Here is a 21,105-nt window from a genome sequence, read left to right as displayed (position 1 = left end):
GCAGGCAGTTTTTTGTGTATCAGACAGTGAACTGGGAGTATGTTTCCTATTCCTGCACATATTTTGCCAATCTCTCATATTTAAACAATTTGTTATATCATTGAGAAAATGTACATGTAGAGCTGAGTAGATTTGGGGTTTTTAAAAGTTTTTTAAAAAATTATATTTTTATTGAATCCAGGGCCTCATGCATGCTAGGCATTTGTTCTACAACTGGGCTATATCCTGAGTGGACTTTTTGCACTTAAAACCTATGAAACTGCCTCAGTTTCCTTGCCCACAGTCAGGAGAATTAAAATAAATATAAATTACTTGCAAGCCTTCATCGATGACAGAATCCACTGGAGTCTAATGGGATATCCTAAGTTTCTTTCAAGGTTAGCAAGGTCAGTATTTTGGGCCCAGGAATCATTTTGCTGATTGTGGTGTATATATTGTGAGACCCAGTTTTTTCACAGGTTGTGGCAGTTATAGTTTTTCTCAAGTTCGGTGAGAAGGAAAATGGATGAATTTTTGGAACATCTTATTAAGATTGCAAATGAATGATATATATATGATAATATATAATATATATATCAAATATTCTTACTGATCCTGAGTTACATGTTTTTCAACATGAAATCAGTGTTTTAAAAATGTATTCAAGGGGCTGGGGATTTAGCTCAGTGGTTCCGCCGCCTGCCTTGCACTCAAGGACCCAAGTTCAATCCCCGGTACCAAAAAAACAAAAACAAAAACAAAAATGTATTCAGGCCCCATGTATCACGTAATTGTCTTAAATAATTGAGAGCTCCTAAAGCATTTCATAAGTATGTAAGGAAATCGTGTTTGCTAAGTGTAAAAGCAAAGCTTTAATGTATGCAGTGTTGTATGGCTTCCTAAAAGACTCAGAATATGATGTATTTTGTTGATTGATATTTTATTCTCATTTAGATTTTTGTTTTTAAATTTTGCAGAGATGCTGATGCCACTAGAATAGATATTTATGCAGGTAAGTCAGATTTTAAATCTTTCTTCTAGTGCCCAGTTCCTCTAATGCACTTTCTACTACTGTATCTCTAAGAAGAAATGAGTGGGAAATAACTAGTTTTTGGAGCATGGAGAGATGGCACAGTTACTTCAGGTTGTAGGTAGAAATGGGTCAGCCCTGGTCAAGTATGTCATAGAAACCAAGAATACTGATTTGGAAACTAAATACTAGGTATCTAATTTATGTGCATAGACACAAGAACACTTGTAGGAGTGGTGGAGTAGAGTAATGGGATATGAAATGACCAAGTATGTCCTGATCATCTTATCGGAAGGATGGATTTTGCTGGAATTTCTTTCACATCACTCTTGGTGAGCACCAGTCCCTACTGAGAAGGTAGCTGGTTTCAGTTGCAGAAAACAGCTGGTAACCGGGTTGGAATTAGGTTTATAGAAGTGTTCTTGGGTAGAAGTGTCAGGTAGAAAGGAAAGCTGCTTGGCCATGAATTTGAGGCTTTGATATCCTCAACTATTTTAATTGGATGGGTTCTACGGTTTTATACTAAGATCTTGTTTTTCCTAGAGTGGTTGCAGCAGTGAAAGAATTCTTAGTTGTTGTGATTGGCCTTTCTTCTTTTTAGTAGTTTGCTTTTTGCCAGTTCAGTATTTGTACCAGCACCTTTTTTTTTATTATTTGAATACTAAAAATTTGGAAATGAAATAGAAGACAGCTTTTAAACCCAATCTGGTTACTGTTATATGTTTTCTCAGCACTGTTTCTGAACTCTTCTGTAAGGTTTGAAGTTCTATTTTGAATAACATTCCCTAGCTTTGAAGAAGTCTTTCTTATTTATTTTTATTTTTTGGGTACCAGGAATTGAACTCGGGTCCTTGTACTTGTGAGGCAGGCAGTGGAACCACAGAGCTAAATCTCTGGCCCCTGAAGAAGTCTTTTTATGTAGGAATATAGAGTTATCAAATAACTCCTATTCATAGGCCCACTTGATATATGAGATTGAACACACAAGTACTAATTCTGAGAACCTTTAATGTCATGTAATTATGAAGAATCTCCAGATACATGTTCTCGGCTTAATACTATTTTGAAGCCAAGCAAATATTCCGGAGACCTACATGTCATCAGTATTGCTTAAATTCTCAAAACCCTCCATTGAAAAGACCTGCCAAAATGGTAGAAATAGGCTTCTTTTATTTTTGGAAGAAGTAACAGGTAAAAGGGGTATAGCAGAAGAATGTTAGAATATGGCTGCTAAATCTTTGACCAAATGGAGGGATCTTTCCAGGCAGATCTGAATGTGCTTTCAGGAACAGTAACAGTTAAGTTGTATAAGAAAAAATGACTATTTTAATCATGTACATGATAAACTAGAGAAGGGGTCTCCACTCCCAAGAGATGTCAAAGGAACAAATCCTAATAGCTAAGTCCGAATTTGGAAGAAAATTTTTTTAAAGGTGATCTCTGCTCCCTCATACCACTTTTAGTGGGGGAATCTTGGCAAAGAAATTTAGCTCTTAACATTCAGAATGCAGCAGAACGGTTGTATATTAATTTAAATGAAAAAGACTCAGTGTATGTTTATTCTGTTCTCAGTGCTACTTTTGTGTTTTGGGAAAAGTCCAGAGAGGATCAGATGTGGCCTTAGCTCTAAGAACTTCATCTCTAATTGGAGATAATGAGCATACTACAGATGATTAAAGAATCATAACTAGACCTTGAGGGAACAGTCAAGACAGTTAAGGATTACATGGTGTGATAGAAGCAGTACCATAGTGTTTTGGAAAAGGGCTTGCTTTACTTTCAAGTACCTTGGGATTGAGATTCTTGGGTGAGGCATCCTTAACTTCACATTTTTCTACCTCAGTGCCCTATTAATGCTTTTAACAGTAGAAATAAGGGCAGTGGCATCACTAATCTAAATATTCTAAAGATCTTAGTACATGTTATCTCATGTTTTGAAATTGGATTGAGATACAATTTGAAAACCTCCCAAACATCAGATTTAGTTTGAAGTCACTGTAAAATCACATTTTAAATGCCGTCTTTCAACCTAAGAAGGGCAAGAAAGAAATTAGCCTTTCAAAGTACAAAAGTGTTCATTTGCCCAAAGTATTCACATTAGTTGGAACCAGAGTGTGATGATACTCCTTTCAGAAGTAGACTTTCAGAAGTGACTTTCTCAATGTCTTGATTTCTTTTTTTGTTGCTGAGACAAAATACCTGACACCAAAAATTAAAGGAGGAAAGATTTATTTGTTTCATAGTTTGTAGAGATTTCAGTTCATAATTGTCTGGCTCTGAGCTTGGCAGAGGAGAAGTAGTTCATGGCAGGCAGAAGGCAGCAGAGCACTGAAGTAGCAAGTGACAAGCTACAACCCCTTTCCTAATGTTGTTTATGTTTTATTCAGGATACCTACCTAGGAGGGCCTTCTCATATCCACTCCCAGAACTATGTCAAACCAGTTAGTGGACTAATTTAGTAATCACACACTCCAGATCCAGCCACCTCTGAAAAGCTCTACCTATGTAACCACATGAAGTGTTAGGGGGACATCTAGATAGAAGCTGTAACACTCAACTTTCTGGGAAAGGTTGTGTCACCTTCTCTAAAGATTCCTTTTGTGATGCCAAGGCAATGATTAAATAAATGGAAATTGGTCAGAACAAATTAAACTGACCTTAGTACTGCTCATTAGACTGAAGTTTAGATTGCAGAATGTGATGAAGAACTTGGGTGCCATTACATAATAGCCTCTGTAAAGGACGCCATTATATCATTGCATCTTACTTTTGATTTAAGCTCCACTTTACATCTCTTCACCCATTTACCACTTTTTTTCAACTTAGTAGGAGTGAAAAGTGGGGTGATCTGTGGTTTGGAGAAGTCAGACTTGGCCGTGTTGGAGGAAGCTTAGAAGTGCAACCTTCCAAACTGGTTCTGACAATCTTGTATAGCTGTTAACCAGAGTCTGAGGCATAGCTATGAAGACACTTTGGCTTTGTGTTCCCTATCTGGTTTCCAACACTCCTTTCCTTCAGGAATGAATTTCTGTGGTGGAGTGCATGGGGAAGTAGTTTTGAGGAGGGTTGCCTTCTTAGTTCTTCTGGCTTGCTCTAGAATGGTGCTTCTCAAAGAGTGGTCTACCCATCAACCCCAGAAGAAATGCAGATTCTCAGTTACTACCTCTGACCTATCTGGAATGAAGCCCAAAATCTTTATTTTTACCACTCTTCAGGCGATTTTTAGATACACTACATTTTTGCTTTAGCTGGCTCTTTTCCTAGCCTCCTTCAGCTTAAACTCTCCTATGCTTTACATCCTATATAATCTTCAGAGAGTAGAATCTATTAAGACTATAAACTCCATGGAGACATCTGCATTGTTTGTTGCTCTTTTCTGCATCATGGGGCCAGTCACACAAGAAGTGCTCACTAGTTATCCAATAAGTGAGCCATTTGCACACATATTGTGACCAGGTAGAGATAACTGTGCTGCCTATATACAAAGTTAAAGAAGTTACTACTGAATTATCTAGAAGTTACTACTGAATTATCTAATCTGTCTTGGTCCTGAGGTCGTATTGCATGTGACTGTGGACTTGGACACTACTTGCCATTTATAGGATGTCACTCTGTGGCCAGGAGGATTTCCCTCTAGTATGAATGTCTTACCCTTGTAAACTACATTAAACATTTTGAAATGAAGTCCTTGAATCATAAATAAAATTCCAGACCCACTTTTAAGTAATGATTGTGTGCTGAAACATTTCAGTCTGTGAATCATATCCTAATATAAGGACCTAGAAAGTGACTTCTTTGATAGTGTTCAAAAAATGCCAATAATCTTTGGGGACTTTTCAGATGCACTTGTCTTAAATCAATTTCTAGAACCTTTGTACATTTTATGGCATAATGTACAGCAAATGTCAAGTTCTGTATGTGACCCAGTTTGAGTTTCCATATTACACTTTGCTTCTATCAGATGAAATCTTTGATCCCTTTTTGCATATTTGTTCCTGCTTGCCTCATCTCATTTGAGTTTCCTAGACTGATGAGAGGCATTGCCACAGGGAAAGATTTTCTTATCTACCAATTGTACTTCCAGGAAGATCTTCACTCTTGAACTTTCAAGAGGTACTTGTAATGAATGCTCAGCTTCCTGAACATAAAGTGGTACTTGAAAATCTCTGTGCTTTATATAGCCCTTCTGAAATTGCATTTTAAATTACATTAACTAGTCTGTTTAACAGAGGACAGTCATGACTCACTTGAATTTTTAGCCTGAGGGGAGGACAAAAGAACATTTTAAACAGATTAATCTGCATAGATAGTTGAACAAAGTTGGTTAGCTGCAGCTTGAGGAAGTTTAAAAATTCCTTTGTTAAGGACCCGTCTTGAAAGTAATTTTAGGCTTGGATATTATATAGACCTTCTTCCTTCTGGTAGAAGTGCTGCTTTTATCCCTGTGCCACTGGGTGGACTATGAACAGCATCTAAACTAGGGAGATTGGTGCTAGTGGTACCCTCTGTGGATTGTGTGAGTCTTCTGCCTCTACTCTCACATCCTTCTCTCTCTGATTCTACTTCCCTAATTCCAAGGCTAGTGTTTCCATTGCTCATCTTCATCATTGAGTTAAAACCTCCACAGAAAAAAGTAAAGCCCTCTTCTTTGTGACTCTGTTCATTGTCCATGACATCTTGGACCCGTAACTGCTTTGAGTTAAAACTTGCTGAAAGTTCTTCACTTACCCGTCAGAATGGCAGCCAGTTGTGTGTCTTTCTTGTTGGCCAGGAAGCTGCTGTATATGTTGTCAAGGAGCTGTTCTGCTTGCAGTCAGGCAGATCCAACCAGGAACTGGGTCTTTATCACTGTACTTTGTGTCATCTTACTCCCTTTCTAGGACTTATAGCTAACAGGAGATATGAGAGTCGTCTAGAACCTGTAGTTTCCCTAGGGGTTGTCATATATAGACACGGTAATTCATCTTTTAAATAGCAGCTGCTGCCACTGTATTCCATACCACATCTGACTTCATCACTTTGTCTAAAGGCTATTTCACATTTAAAAGAGAAGGTACCCTTTGAGTTTGAGCTGTGTTGATAAGAACAGTATGTACTAGTTGGAATAATTTAGTGGTTTGTGATCTGTGGCGTAGGGCGGAATTGACAATGATCCAGATATTGAGGTGTATGTGAAACACATGCATATTCAGTGGTCATGGGTGCGGTTAGGTGCTGGACCAGGTAGTCCCTGCCCTCCTCATAGATTCTCCCAAGCTTTTTCTTGAACTAGAAGGCATTGGAGAACCTTTGATCAAAAATTCACACCCTCAAGGGTCCTCATGCTAGCTAGAACTATTAGAAGCTTGGTTTGACCCGACCCTTTTGGATCAAGTTTAACAGAGATCCACCTTTTGTTCATAGCTATTTTGTTACTCTCTCTTTGATAATGGCCCAATAATGGCAACTGCTTCTTTTACAGAAAGGCGAGAGGACCTTCGAGGAGGGTTTATGCTCTGCTTTTTGGATGATGGAGCAGGAATGGACCCCAGTAAGTGAAGAGATGATTGTATTTCTTTGGGGGAGCATGTAGTCATTTTTACAAAGCACCACACAAACTTATTCTTCTGTGGCCTCACTCTTGTGACAAAGATCCACTTGGAGAATAACATGCTTATTAGATATCTGTTGAGTCTTGTCCTGACTTGGGAAATAGAGTCTGAATGGCAGTCTTCAGTTAGTCAGGTTACCTATCTCTTGATATTGTATCCATCAGTTTGTACAACATTCTGGAGCTGGAACAATTGAGCCCTCCCCTAGCCCGTTTACCATGTTCTGGTAATAGAACACAGTTTAGTCATGGTCCTGGGAGGCCACACAAAGGTTGTCTTCTTTTGCCTCATGATTGCAAATTTCCTTAGAGAAAGGTGTTCAGCAGACACACAGCCATGTTTTAGCAAAGCTCAGATCTTTTACTTTGAGGAAGCTAGGGGAGAAATGCTAACTTTCACTTTCTTATGTGTTTGCTACTTCAGGTGATGCTGCCAGTGTGATCCAGTTTGGGAAGTCAGCCAAACGAACACCCGAGTCCACCCAGATTGGGCAGTATGGGAATGGGTTAAAATCGTAGGTATACTGGAAGCCCGTCACAAGGCTCTTCTGTCCTCTTATCCTCTGCGACTGTAACTCAGGAACAGTAGGAAGGTCAAAAAGGAGTGATTTTCGGGTAGCTTACCCGTGATTACCCTGCTGAGTTTGCCCCACAGTATGAACCTCCAGAAGAAGCTGGGGTGGCAGACGGGGTTTCTTTTGGCACTGTATATTAGAACTGCGCTTTGTCTTTAGGAAAATTCTCATGTTGGCTCTGCCTGTGGTTGAGGATATGAGTTTCTCTCTTGTGAGGTTAGGATGTCTGAAGTGGTGGGGTATAGTGTTGTTCCTGAGCATCTGCTGTATGTCATGGCTCGTGCCCTGCACTGGGGATCCAGAGTGAATAAGAGATACAAGCCCTCCCTTCTGGAAGATGCTATTTCTATTTACATATCTTGTAAGCCCTTATGGCAGGGACCCACCTCCTGCCTTCACATCCCTTGGGACTTCTCCCTTAGCACTTGGTTCCCATTTATTTAATGTTTGGAATGTGTTGTTCTGGTTTTGAGTGAAGCCCCAAGAGAAAGGTTTCTATTTCTGAAATGCTCACTTCCAGCTGTACATACCTTTGGATGGAATAAGATTCAGTGGAATTGGAGTTTGTGCAAATGGAATTATGAGTCACGTTTTCAGTCTTGCTGTGGAAACATGTTTTGTTTGAGAGAGGATGGTGATTTGATCTGTCTATAGCTTTGGTCGGGTTTCTTGTTCAGGGTGTGTTGGGTGTGGAGAAGAGGGTGCTTCCAAGGAAATCAGGGGCCTAGTTCCTAGACTTTGTGATTGCTCTTTCAGGGCAGGAACCAAATGGTAATGATAACAGTATGTGCCAGGCACTATGCTAAAAACTTCACACCTTTATGACAGCCCATTGGTATGTAGGTACTGTTCTCATTTTCAGATGAAGTCTGTGCGGATAGAGACTTGCCCAGAGATGTAAAGATGTATATGCACAGAGCTGGGATATGAACCAGGTTTTTGCAAAATGTGAGCTACTGGCAAACTAAGGTTTCATTTCATTCTGACAAACTAAGCTTCAGATCTCACCTCAGCTGCTTTTGTAAGCTTTGGCTTCCTCTTCTGGAAATAGAGATTATAGCCTGGTGTGATGGGGCACCCCTGTAATCTCAGCACTCCAGAGGTTGAGGCAGGAGGACTGCCGTAAGTTTGAGACTGGCATGGGCTGCATAGTGAGTTCAAGGGTAGCCTGAACTACATGGTGAGACCCTATCACCAAAAAAAAAAAAAAAAAAAGTTTCAATTGTAATACAACAATCATTGCTGTAAGTCTTAGTTTCTGGCTTTTATTTCTTCCTGGATCATCTCTCTGTTGTCCAAGAATCCCTCACTTGATTTAGTGGTCTGGGTAAGTTTTTCATAGATGAAATGAATCACTTGTGATCCTAATGAAACTTCCATTGAGATTTCTGACAAAGGTGGTCTAAGTTCCCCAAAGTGAGGGAGAAACCCTGATTTTCCTCTGGATTGTAGGTCAGCTTCCTTTTATGTGGTCCATTCAGTTCTGTGGGCTGTCTCACCTCTCATTATTTCCTAATCCAGAAGTGGGGTTCTGACCTCTGACATTCTCCCTTAGAAAGGGAGATTCAGGAGGAAATAATGCGACTGTGAAAATGGTTAGAAGGCCAGAAAGGACTGTCCAGAGTGCTGTCATTAGCATATTCAGCGGATTTGTTTGAAGTGGTGCCATCCAGTGTTCAGAGTAGATAGCACAGTCATTTGAAATTAAGGCAGTTGAAAAAGTTCCAGGAGAAAGTGATTTGTAGTGAGAATAGGGCTAAGCAGCCAGAGCCAGAAAGCCAGCAGAGAGGTAATGTTTTTGGGTTTTGCTCTTTAGGCACTGTGGTAAGGATCAAATACAGAGGAAAGAAGGACACAGTTTTTGGCAAATTACAGCAATGGCAAACTTTGGCACAAGGCAAAATAATGTGCCTCCTTTTGCTACCTGCAAGCTTTAAGAGAAAGGAACTCTGAAGTTAAAGAGGAAAGAGCCTCCCAGCACCTTCAGTACTGGACGAGGAGAAATTGGACGTGGCAGCCTTGGGAGTTTTCCCTGAGTGTTTGGGGTAAAGAGGCATGACATTCATCTGTGTACTTGTCCTGCCTGTCTCATTTGTATTTGTACTCAGAATAATGAGGCTTCCCACCTCCATCATCTTCCTGGCGTATTATGAGGACTAATGAGATAATAGCCGTAAAGCCCCAGGAGCTGTTCAGAAGGAAAGAGCTAAACAGCCTCATTGTTGATTGGGAAGTCTTCCACTAGCGCTTGGCTCTGCCCTGTTTTATGTTGCCTAGAAAGGCCTGTCCCTGCCTGCTTCTCAGAAGCCTTACCAAGACCAAACAGGAAGAAAGCAATTGATTCCATCCAGACTTTTTGCCTTGGGAAGTCAGCCTCAAGGTACAGTTCCCAGAAACCAGCTGCATACAGAAGTAGGGATCTGCCTGTATTACTAATTTGCTTGAGGTGGCAAAGCAATTCGGAGACCAAACATGGTTGTGATTATCAGAATTGAGCCAGGTAAGGCCTCCTTGAACACTGTCATCAAGAATTGTATTTTGATGGCCTCTACATTTGGCTGTCTTGGGTTCATACTGCTACTTGGAGAACTTGTGAACATAGGCACTAGGCTGTTCCTTGGTGTTCCTGTTGCTGATTGATGAGTGGACATGAAGGGTGTTCGTGTCAGTGTAGGACAAGATGAGAACTGTATGTGTTCTGCATAGAAGATAATGTGTTGAAGGTATTAGCTCTTGTAGTGGGACCTACTGTTGGCACAGGCAGAGGGCATCACAGCCCTTATGTGATTGTGATAAACCCAGAAGTCAAGGGCAGTGAAGTTACTTGTTAGTGTTGTACCAACAAGCTGGGAATGAGACTAATCTTGGGTCAGCAATGAGTGCACCCTAAAAGGATATTAAGAAAGCCCTGAATGGAGGTAAGTGTGGCAGAGAAGAGTATAGGTAAAGAATAAGGAATTAAATAAGGAGTATTGGGTAAGTGATGGGGGAACAAGGACTAAGGAACTCAGCTCAGGGCCTGGATCTAGGTAGGCCTTCAGAGAACCCTCCAGAGGCAGTCTCCAGCATGTCCAAAACGTGAATTACACCTTTCTAAGATGAGTTTTCAATCTCTGAAAGACTTAACCTGCTTTCTGCTTCCATTTCAGGGGCTCAATGCGTATCGGGAAGGATTTTATCCTCTTCACTAAGAAGGAAGATACCATGACCTGCCTCTTCCTGTCTCGCACCTTTCACGAGGAAGAAGGCATTGATGAAGTAGGTCCCATCTTGGTGGCCTGAAACAGTAGTCTGCATTTCCTCAGTCTGCACAGGCCACCTGTTACAGAGCCCATGCCCTGTATTATAGGGTTAGCTGTTTGAATGTACCTGTATTTGTTGAGGAGATCAGGCAGATGATACCTTAATGTGAGAGGAAGTGAAATTTCAAAGCACTTCAGAGAACAGCGGTCTTGTTTCTGAGAATGAGACTATCACATGGCAGGAACCAAGAGTTGGATTTGCAGCTCCGCTCGAATCATCTGTGGAGGGTGTCGCCATGGAGAGCTGTGTTATCAGTGGGAGTATTTTGGGCTTCCCTGATTCTGGGTGGAGAATGAAGCTGGCATTAATAATGGAAACAGCCTTTTAAGGAAATGTGTTGCTCTAACTGCATAAATTAGAAACTATGAATTTAGACACCTTCAGGGTTTAAGCAGGTACTGAAACCAGAGGAGAATATGGAAAACTACATGAGCTTGTTGTTAAATGGCATCTGCCACTTGGTCTCTCAACTTTGGGAGTGGCTGCTACACAGCCCCAGTGGTTATTACTATGCTGAAAAGAGACTTAGTTCAGAATATTCTTTTTTCTTTTTTGAGACAGGGTCTTGCTATGTAGTTCACGCTGGCCTCAAACTCACTAGCGCAGACTGGCCTCAAACTTATGGCAATCCTTCTGCCTCACCTTCCGAGTGCTGGGATTACAGGTGTGCACCACCATGCCCAGCCAGGATATTCTTAATATAAAATACTTTAGTAAGTGTTCAGTGGTATGCAGCTGTAATCCCAGTGGCTTGGGAGGCTGAGGCAGGAGGATCATAAGTTTGAGGCCAGCTTGGGAAACTCAGTGAGACTCTGTCTCAAACTAAAAGATAAAAAAGGGGTGTGATGTTGGTCATTTTGAAGACCCTGGCTTCAATTTCTAGTACTACCAAATAAATTTTTAAAAATTTTAGTAATTAGCTTTTTAAGCTAAATACATGCCAGCTCTTTATGGCTTGCTGGCTCTAATATCTGCAGAGCTGTTTCTTGTTGGAGGGATTTGGAAGTTTTCTGTTCTGTCCAGCCTCAAGCTTGATACTTTTCACCTGTTATGTGAGTAATGGAGGCCAGAGCTTGAGAGATCTGGCAGAGAGGTTCTGTAGAAGAAATCCATGGCTGTTTAATATAAACAGATGATGGAATTCGGTTTCATTCTAATCCTTCTCTGTTTGTTAGTTGTAATTGAATCTGTACTGGTCCTGTTGAGATCTGAGCCTTAAATATAGCAAGCTAGTTCACAGTGGGAACAGCAGGCTGTCTTTTCCTACAGGCTTTACTTAGCAAGGCAGTTTATTCTCCTTTTTGGTTCTGTGTGTTAATTCACTCAGCATAATTGGACTGACAGATGAACTGCAGCTGGGAAAAGCGGCCTCTCTGGGGAAGGCGGGACAGGACGTAGCCTGGGCTGGGATGTTCAGGTCAATGGAAACAGCCTGCTCAAGGCGCTGAGGGTGGGTGAAGGCTGTGTGAAGGGTCTTGACGGCCAAACCTGTGGTGGCCTCTAGAAAGTAAGGAGGGCCAGACTAGTCTTGTCCTCCAGACTTTGTTGAGTGAGAGGGACTTTATTAAGTAAGCATAGGCCAGTATCGGCTTGTCTTTTACAAAGGTCTCTGCATTGATTAGATTAGAAAGATGAGGCCAATCATGACACACGCCTGTAATCCCAGTACTTGGGAGGCTGAGCCAGAAGGATCGCTGTGAGTTCGAGGTCAGCCTGGGCTACAAAGAGTTCAAGCCCGGTCTAAACTACATAGTGAGACCCTGTTTAAAAAAAAAAAAAAAGAGAGATGGGTGGAGAGGTGAGCGTTGAAGTGGACCACCAGCTCAGAGGCCCTTTCTGCTTGGTACCCTGTTGGGACTCAAGTAGGGAGGGAGGTAAGAGAAGTTGATAGAACCATCTTCTCTTCAGGGTGTGGTGAATGATCATGGAGGAAGAAAAGGAAAGGAGGGATCCTGCAGGGTTTTGAGTGGCAGTTGGGAATAGTGTGCTACTTGGAGCTGTGAAAGAATGGAAGAAGGGCAGTCTGGGGGAGAGAGATTATAAATCTATTGCGGACATGAAAAGTGAAGTTTGAGGGAATTCTGGGGAATCCTCCCACCCCGGTACCGGGGATTGAACTCGAGACCTTGTACTTTAAAGGTAGGAGTGGTACCACTGAGCTAAATTCCTGGCCCTTGATTCTTGATGAGTTGATAAGCTTAATGAAAGGAGAGTGTAGAGAGAGAAGACCTGGGACCTAGGAAAGTGAACATCAGAAGATCAAGGGGGAGAGGACATGGCACACAGAAGGCTGACTAGAATAGAATGATAGGAAAACAGTGGTAAAATTGAAGCTGTTCAGAGTGATGGGTGGTCAGGAGGAGGAGGAGTCATGGTTTAAAGTGATGCCATTGTCACCTGGAACTGTTTCGAACAATGAGAAGTACAGAGCTAAGGTAGAAGTTTATTTATAGAACACAAATGGAACTCAGTTCCCTTGATGGAGACGCTAGGTTGAAATTTTTGCCTTACTTGGTGCTAGAAGGTCACTATTTTGGATTATACTCTAGTGTGGACTCAGCCAAGATTTCAGAATAAGATCATTTTTGGCTGAGGAGGAATGTGTCCAAACCAGCCCTACAGTTGAAAGCTTTTAGTACAGAGCTTCTTAGAAACCAGCAGTGTGTCAGAACCACTAATTGTTTATCACTCCTGGCACTTGTTAAGATACAGACCCCCTTTGTTTTAAGGATGGGCCATCTGAGGTCAAACTCCTAAGGTGCCTCAGCTGGTTTGCTGTGTAGATAGAATCCATTCAGCTAGCCCTCTGCTGGGCTTTGAGAGGGCTGTTGGGTTCAAGGAAGGGGAAGGGGATGATAAGGCCACTGGCAAAGTGGTGTTTGAGGTAGGGTTTTCAGAAATGAGTTTTTAAAAACACCATTCCATATATGTGGAAGAATGTATTAAAATATATGTATATGGGAGGGAGAAAGGAAGGAAGAGATAAGAAAAAGGGAAAACAGAAGAAAAAATGGGAATGAAACTTTTTTACATAGGGAAAGGACGGGGTTTTGGGGGAATGGGATAAAATAAAATGTATTTAAAATTAAATAAAACAATATATGTATGGAGGATAACTATAAAGCAAACATCCATGCAGTTGTCATATGGACCAATGTTGGAAGTTCCCCAAGAGCCATTACCAGTCATACTTTTTATTTATTTTTGTTTATTTGATTTTGGTACTGGGGATTGAACTTGGGTCCTTGCGCTTGCAAGGCAGGTTGGCGGAACCACTGCACTAAATCCCTGGCCCCCAATCATATTTATTATTGTGTCCCTGAAGGAAATATCTTTAGGTAACTTTTGGGATGACTATTTCCTTTCTCTGTACAGTTTGTCACCTATGTACACATTGCCAATAGTAGTTTAGTTTTTCCTATTTATGAGTTTTATACAAATGAGCTAATACCATAGGTACTCTTTTAGATCTCCTTTCATAGAACATTGTATTTATGAGACTCATTCACATTGATGCTAGTAATTATAAGTTTGTTCATTTTTATTACTGCATGGTATTATTATTTTTTGTTCTGTGGTACTGGGGATTGAACTCGTGACCTTGCGCTTGCGAGGCAGGTGTGGTGCCATTGAGCAAAATCCCTGGCCCTACTGCGTAGTATTTTGTTGCATAAATATACCACAGTTTTAATTAGCCTGTCTCAGGTATATATGGGTTCCTGTACATGTTTAATGATATATATATTTGCAGAACTTTCACAAGATAATTGCAAATATATTTTTCCTAGTGATAAGAATAGCATTTTTACTGAATTAAGAAACTGGTCAGGGGGCTGGGGATTTAGCTCAGTGGTACGTGCCGCTGCCTGCCTCAGAAGGGCAAGGTGTCCCGAGTTCAACCCCTGGTACCAAAAAAAAAAAGAAAGAAACTGGCCATAAGGCATATAAGGAGCTAATCAGACAGAGACCCTGAGGCATAACCCAGCACATCTTGAGAGGAAACAGTACCTTGAGGATACTTTGGATACTTTTGGCAAGGAGCAGAAGCCACAGAGCCTTTGGTGCGAGACTGTGGATGTTAGGCCTCAGCTTCAAGCAGCATAGAACTACTGGGAGGGACGAAATAGCTGCCTGTTTTTGAGGGAAGTTGTTCTAGGACCTCAGCATCAGCCTGTGCTTACTTCAAAGGTGATAGTCCCATTGCCCACCTGGAATGCCCAGACCCGGGAACCTGTCACAGACAATGTGGAGAAGTTTGCCATTGAGACAGAGCTCATCTACAAGTATTCTCCTTTCCGTACTGAGGAGGAAGTGATGAGCCAGTTCATGAAGATTCCTGGGGACAGTGGTGAGTAAGCTTAGAGCCTGCAGTACCTAGAATGTTGGAGCGCCAGGGCTGCAAGTGGTGTGGGAATAGGCCCAGTGTGCCTGGTAGAATGAAAGGAAGATTTCTATTCTCCAGGAACACTGGTGATCATCTTTAATCTCAAGCTCATGGATAATGGAGAGCCTGAACTAGACATAATCTCAAATCCAAGAGATATCCAGATGGCAGAGACTTCACCAGAGGGCACGTGAGTGTGGCTGGGCAAAGGAGCCAGGCTATGGAACTGGTGTTCTCTTAGGAGGTGACTTTAGGGAAAGAGGGGCGAGCTTGTTCTCTGGATTTTAGTGGCAGCATTAGAGTTGATGGAGCTGAGAGCACCACAAGGCAGCAGGGATGAATATTAGGATAACAGCTCCCAGCTAAACTAAAAGAAAAGGTTAGTACATTTCTGCTGGCTTGAGCAGGTGGTACATGTATGACTGTCCCATTGGGCAGCCTGGACCCCTCTGAGTTAGTTATTTAGCATCAGATGGAATTCACATCAGAGCCACCAGCAGCAAGGCATAGGAATTAGGGCCCGTCATGGATGTGTTCATGGTCTCAGCTCCAACTTCTTGGTTTGAGAGAGGAAACAGGCTGAGTGAGGAGGAGGATTATACAGAGGTCTGTGGTAGGGGCAGGTGAAATGCGTATGGAGCAGCTGTGCTGGGGGCTTCGAGAGGCGCAGGACGTGGTGCCTGTGATGAGGGAGTACCCCAACAGGGTGGCCAGAGGAGCTCAGACGTGAGGTAGAAAGGTGGAGGGCCTTCAGAGGCTGTCGTAGCCTTGTGGTTGTAGGCTGTGAGGCAGCACCCCTTTGTTTTGCCACCTCCAGGAAGCCTGAACGGCGCTCCTTCAGGGCCTATGCTGCTGTGCTCTACATTGATCCCCGGATGAGGATCTTCATCCACGGGCACAAGGTGCAAACCAAGAGGCTCTCCTGCTGCTTGTACAAGCCCAGGTAGGGGCCTGCCTACCCTGGCCTGGGCCAAGGATAGGGCCTGGCTGCATTTCTCTGGGGTGTTGGAATAGTACAATGTGAGAAGCTCTTATAATGCTGTTTGGGGGCTTTTAAACTGCGTGTGCTTTTATCAGAGTTATTTCTGGGTTCTGAGGGAGAGAGAGGTATGACTGTGGGAAGTTGGCTGGCTGACTTGTCTAACATCGTGCCTTCTTAGCTGTGAAGAGTGGAAGAGTGAGTGTCTTGCTTAAGGGCCTTGGGGGCCTTAGACAGTAGAGTAAGGGTGTAGACTTACTGTAACACTCTGGTGAACATCAAAGACAGCAGGAGGCCAGGGGCAAGTGGAATAATGAGTTCACTCTTTTTGCCAAAATGAGCTTAGATTGGTCTCATTACAAGGCCATGGCAGTGCAGCTTGGGAGGAGCCAGGAAGGCAGGGTGCTTCCTGAGCTGGAGGTTGGCCATCTGCCCCACTGCTTCTTGGCCCTCAAGTTGGTTTTTCCATTGTTCAGGATGTACAAGTATACATCTAGCCGTTTCAAGACCCGTGCGGAGCAGGAGGTGAAGAAAGCAGAGCATGTAGCAAGGATTGGTAATGTCACTCCCTGTGTAGGAGGAGGGCATTGGGTGGGGGACATCTGGGGGACACTGCTCGTAGCCAAAACAGGCATGTAGGAGAGAAGGCTCTGCCCACTATCTAGGAACAAGCCTGTTCTTTGAAACTGTGGTCCAATTCCTTTCAAGTCTTTGGCTTGCCCAGAATGAAGAATCTCTTACTTTCCTCTGCCTCGAATACTTGTAAAATTATTTTTCCTGACCACAGGGCAGATATCTTAAAATCTCACACTGGGGCTGACCAGAACTCCTCAAGCTTTCTTACCTTTATGGCAAGTGATTGGCTGAAGACTTCTTTAGCCTTCAACTTATGCTGAGGGCTTAACTCTGCCTCTGGTATTGGGGCGCCTGTTTTGATTTCTTTGTGAAGTTCGAAAATACATCCTCAGCTATAAAGGGTCTCCATGATACCTTTGAATGCCAGGTTTTCGTTCTGAAGTGATTCTGCAGTCCAGCCCTGGAGGATGTTTCCACGTTGCTCACTAGCCATTGTTCCTGCAGTTGGCCTTTTCCTTGCTGGTGTACATACTTCTTGTGTGGCAGGGACTGCTCTGTGAATCCAAGAAGGATGACAGTTTTAAACCTTTGAATTCTTTATCACTGTTTCTTCTGCATTTCAGCTGAAGAGAAGGCCCGGGAGGCAGAGAGCAAAGCTCGGACATTAGAAGTACGCTTGGGTGGAGATCTCACACGGGACTCCAGGGTAAGGCCTTAGACCTATTTGGCTATTTTCCAGTATTTCCTGGATTGAGCCTATGTCCTGTGAATCTGGTCAAATGAAACACAGCATTTTTTGGTTTTTTGAGACAGGGTCTCACTATGTAGTTGAGACTGACCTGGAACTCACTATGTAGCCCAGGCTGGTCTCGAACTCACAGCAATCCTCCTGCCTCAGCCTCCTGTGTGCTGGGATTACAGGTGTGCACCCCCACACCCAGCATGAAATACAGCTTTTTAAGTTTGTTCCCGGTGCGGCCCGTTTTCTGTAGGATGAAGGAAACCTCCAAGTGTGATTTCATATCTGTATGAAAGTTAAAGTGAGATGTTGTAGGTGTAATATAACATCATCTGCTGTGGCCCTGCTCACCTCCTGCCTTCACCTGCTGTTGCTGTGTGTGTCCAGGTGATGCTGAGACAGGTCCAGAACACTGCCATCACCCTGCGCAGAGAAGCTGATGTCAAGAAGAGGATCAAGGAGGCCAAGCAGCGGTGAGTGCTAGGGCTGTTCTTTGATCCTTTGTGTATTTATTTATTTAGTTTTGGTTTTTTTGAGGCAACGTCTTCCTTTGTAGTCAGGCTGGCCCTGAACTTGCTATGTAGCTCAGGCTGGCCTCAAACTCACAGCGATCCTCCCGAGTGCTGGGATTACAGGTGTGCATCACCACATCTGGCTGTTGTTTGATCTTTTAAAATGATACAGCTTTTGTACTGATTGATAGATTGCCATTCTGTCGTTAAGCTATTAATATTGTGATTACAAATACTTGTCAGATACCCCGACAGGTCTTTTTCTGAGTACTCAACTCTTTCCTGAGCCTACAAAAGGCTGGGCAGAGCCAACATCTCAAATAGGCAACTGCCTTCATCAGTGGCATCTCACCTTTTCTTTTATGTACTCTCATTGTATAAAACTTTAAAAAATAGAAAACATTTAAGAAATATTAAAACTCCAGTCTAGTTGTACCACTTGGTGATAATTTACTCTCATTTTTTATGTTGTAATATAATTCATTCTCTCTTCGCTGGTTAGAAATGTGGGATAATGCTGTAGATTGAGTTTCACAGACTTTCAGTTTAGAAAGTGCATTTGCCCTGGGTCATTAAAACGTCTCCTGGTCCCCTTATGCCAGCTCCAGGTCTGGAGTCTCTTAGGGATCCTTGCTCTAGGCTTAGGTTTCAGGTTATTTCAGTCTGATTCCTCTGTTCATCCATCTGCTCTTCAGACTCCCAAGATTTCCTTGACATTAATCACATGATAGTGTCCATCTCACATGTTCTTATGAATTTTTACCTCTAGAACATTAATTTTTGTCACAGTAGTGGAGTTTGGGGATGGTTTGAAGATAACTTTGTGCTTATTCCATGTAACTGTCTTTGCAAAGATTGGCAGCAGCTTTATGGTAATCTGTGCATGCTTAAATCCATCCCTGTTTTGTTACCAAAAAGTTAAAATTAGTGAACTTAACATCACTGCACAGTGCAGGTGAAATCTAAGAGATCACACATTGAATTAGAGATGCAAAACTTTGCTCAGCGTATCTCAAGTTTAAGCTTCAGCTTAACACATCTTCATCACTATGTTATTTGTATGCCGATGAGTAGATCTGCCTGAATATTTTGTCTTTTTTGTTAGAGCACTCAAAGAACCTAAGGAATTGAATTTTGTTTTTGGGGTCAACATTGAACACCGAGACCTAGATGGCATGTTTATCTACAACTGTAGCCGCTTGATCAAGATGTATGAGAAAGTGGGCCCACAGCTGGAAGGGGGCATGTGAGTACTACCCAAGGGGAGCTTTCCAGCCCAGGAAAGGCAGAGGGTCAGTGGTAGGAGGGCTGTGACCAGTAAGGTGACAACTATGCTCTCTTCCTCCTCGCAGGGCATGTGGTGGGGTTGTCGGGGTTGTCGATGTGCCCTACCTGGTCTTGGAACCTACACACAACAAGCAGGACTTTGCTGATGCCAAGGAGTACCGGCATCTGCTGAAGGCGATGGGGGAGCATCTAGCACAGTACTGGAAGGACATTGCCATTGGTAATGGGGTCAGGCTGCTGGGGTGTTGCCCTTTCTCTTTACCTCCAGTTTTTGAGATGTTCTTAGGGCCTGAGAGGATGAATCTAAAATAGGGATGAGGCTGGCTCCTGGTGTGATAGATAGCTTTATTTTCCAGCTCAACGTGGAATCATCAAGTTTTGGGATGAGTTTGGCTACCTCTCTGCCAACTGGAACCAACCCCCATCCAGTGAGCTGCGTTACAAACGCAGGAGAGCAATGGAAATTCCAACCACCATCCAGTGTGGTAAGTTGGGTGTTTGGAAACTTCCTCTTGACTTGATTGATGCTCACAGTCTTAGGGTTCCCCCAGGGATATGAGTCTGTTTCATAGTGGCCCTGTGACCTCTGTCTTAAAGCTGTGCCCGTTCCTCCTCTTCTCCTGAATAAGACAGAAGGTCACCTGACCTCCCAGGCCTCTCACTCCACAGCTGGGCTAGGCTCTCTGGGTTTGGTATTAGGTCGTTTCTAGAGTACATGGATGACTGAGCCAGAATCCTATTACAGTAGGATGAGGAGCTCCGTGACATTAAGTTTTCATCCTTGCTGGAATCACTGTCCTTGAGAATTACTGTTGTGTATATACAGGCAAAGTTGGAATATGAGGAAAGATCTTTGTATGGAAAGTCTGCTGTGTCTTTGGATCAGTGTGGCTGATGTTTATATATGCTATATCTCAGATTTGTGTCTAAAGTGGAGGACCCTCCCCTTCCAGTTGAATTCGGTGGAAAAAGATTACCCTGACACCTGGGTTTGCTCCATGAACCCTGATCCTGAGCAGGACCGGTGAGCACTTTGAGAGGGGGATTTACCTTTGGGGTAAATAACTGCGTTTCTTGAGGTCACTGCTCATATTGTACATCTCTGGCTTGATGCGTGTGTAAAGTGCTCAAGAGAGAACAGCAGGTGTATTTCATTTCCATGCGTTGGGAGCTGAGGGGGTTTCTTCTTTGAGAGCAAAGGGTTGGCTAAGGAGGGAGGTCCCCGACCCACTAGAGTCTTGTTTTGCCGCAGCTTCCTTAGTGCCTTCTCTCTGTAGATGTGAGGCTTCTGAACAAAAGCAGAAAGTTCCCCTGGGGACATTCAAAAAGGATCCAAAGACACAGGAAGAGAAACAGAAGCAGCTGTCAGAGAAAATTCGCCAGCAGCAGGAAAAGCTGGAGGCCCTTCAGGTGTGTGGGTCATTGGCAGTGGGCAGAGCCTGTGCCAGGGTCTGCTTGAGACAGGATCTTTAGTGGCTTCCCCATCTCCTCAGGCTGTTTCACCCTCCACTTGCCCAGGCATGTGCTTGCCAGGGCTTTCCAACCTCAAGTTCCAGATCCAAACACTGATTTTCAAGGATGCCTTGTTTTTTTTTTTTTTTTTTTTTGGTACCAGGGATCGAACTTGGGACTTTGTGCTTGCAAGGCAGGCACCAGAACCAGTGAACTAAATCCCCAGCCCTGCCTTGTTTATTCTTTAAAAAAAAAGAGAGAGAAAAATTAAGTTTTATATACTCCAAAGTGGTCCAATTTATTTAGAATGTATAAAATCACCAGAAAATAAATATCCTATCTTAAAAGTAACCAATACTAAATACATTTCCAAATCTTCATGATTACATATGCATAATACTCATAAATATGTATTTTAAATAGTATGATGATCGTGCCACATATTTTTATATACATTTATACATCTGTATTTTTTGATAATTTTTTAGAATGAATGTTTGCAAAACTAATGGCTTTTTTAAACAACTCTTCTCAAATTAACTTCCAGAAGATGTGTTAATTTCTGTTCTTTCCCAGCACATACAAGTATTAAAATATTTATGCAAATTTCATGGGCAGAGATAAGCATTTTATAATTCTAACTTCTTTTATATTTTTAAGATTGGACAATGTTTTCATCTGTCTGCTTACATTTCCGGA

At 42.6% G+C, this 21,105-nt stretch overlaps 1 protein-coding gene and 1 long non-coding RNA gene across 6 annotated transcripts in view; one reads left to right on the top strand and one right to left on the bottom strand.

Annotated features, from left to right (window-relative positions):
* Positions 1-21,105, top strand: part of Morc2 (MORC family CW-type zinc finger 2) — a 42,128-nt gene that overhangs the window by 10,256 nt on the left and 10,767 nt on the right. For all 5 annotated transcript variants that reach the window (XM_010603807.3, XM_010603806.3, XM_010603804.3 and 2 more), the window contains exons 3-17: positions 957-991; positions 6,471-6,539; positions 7,024-7,114; positions 10,324-10,432; positions 14,666-14,825; positions 14,940-15,051; positions 15,679-15,804; positions 16,317-16,396; positions 17,040-17,122; positions 17,543-17,628; positions 18,773-18,913; positions 19,020-19,174; positions 19,311-19,439; positions 19,873-19,978; positions 20,232-20,364. In XM_010603807.3, the coding sequence (XP_010602109.1) occupies positions 6,500-6,539; positions 7,024-7,114; positions 10,324-10,432; positions 14,666-14,825; positions 14,940-15,051; positions 15,679-15,804; positions 16,317-16,396; positions 17,040-17,122; positions 17,543-17,628; positions 18,773-18,913; positions 19,020-19,174; positions 19,311-19,439; positions 19,873-19,978; positions 20,232-20,364 (1,551 nt within the window). In that variant the 5' untranslated portion in view covers positions 957-991; positions 6,471-6,499. The remainder of the gene's footprint in view (positions 1-956; positions 992-6,470; positions 6,540-7,023; positions 7,115-10,323; positions 10,433-14,665; positions 14,826-14,939; positions 15,052-15,678; positions 15,805-16,316; positions 16,397-17,039; positions 17,123-17,542; positions 17,629-18,772; positions 18,914-19,019; positions 19,175-19,310; positions 19,440-19,872; positions 19,979-20,231; positions 20,365-21,105) is intronic.
* Positions 10,706-21,105, bottom strand: part of LOC104848077 — a 24,851-nt gene continuing 14,451 nt past the window's right edge. The window contains exons 2-3 of the long non-coding RNA XR_776309.2: positions 16,685-16,970; positions 10,706-10,758 (exon numbers count right to left, since the gene is read on the bottom strand). This is a non-coding gene — a long non-coding RNA (uncharacterized LOC104848077). The remainder of the gene's footprint in view (positions 10,759-16,684; positions 16,971-21,105) is intronic.

This window comes from Fukomys damarensis, unplaced genomic scaffold, assembly GCF_012274545.1.
Source record: "Fukomys damarensis isolate Sample0158 unplaced genomic scaffold, DMR_v1.0_HiC HiC_scaffold_12, whole genome shotgun sequence".
In the NCBI taxonomy this organism is placed as follows: Eukaryota; Metazoa; Chordata; class Mammalia; order Rodentia; family Bathyergidae; genus Fukomys; species Fukomys damarensis.
This window is presented reverse-complemented; position numbering and strand designations above follow the sequence as displayed.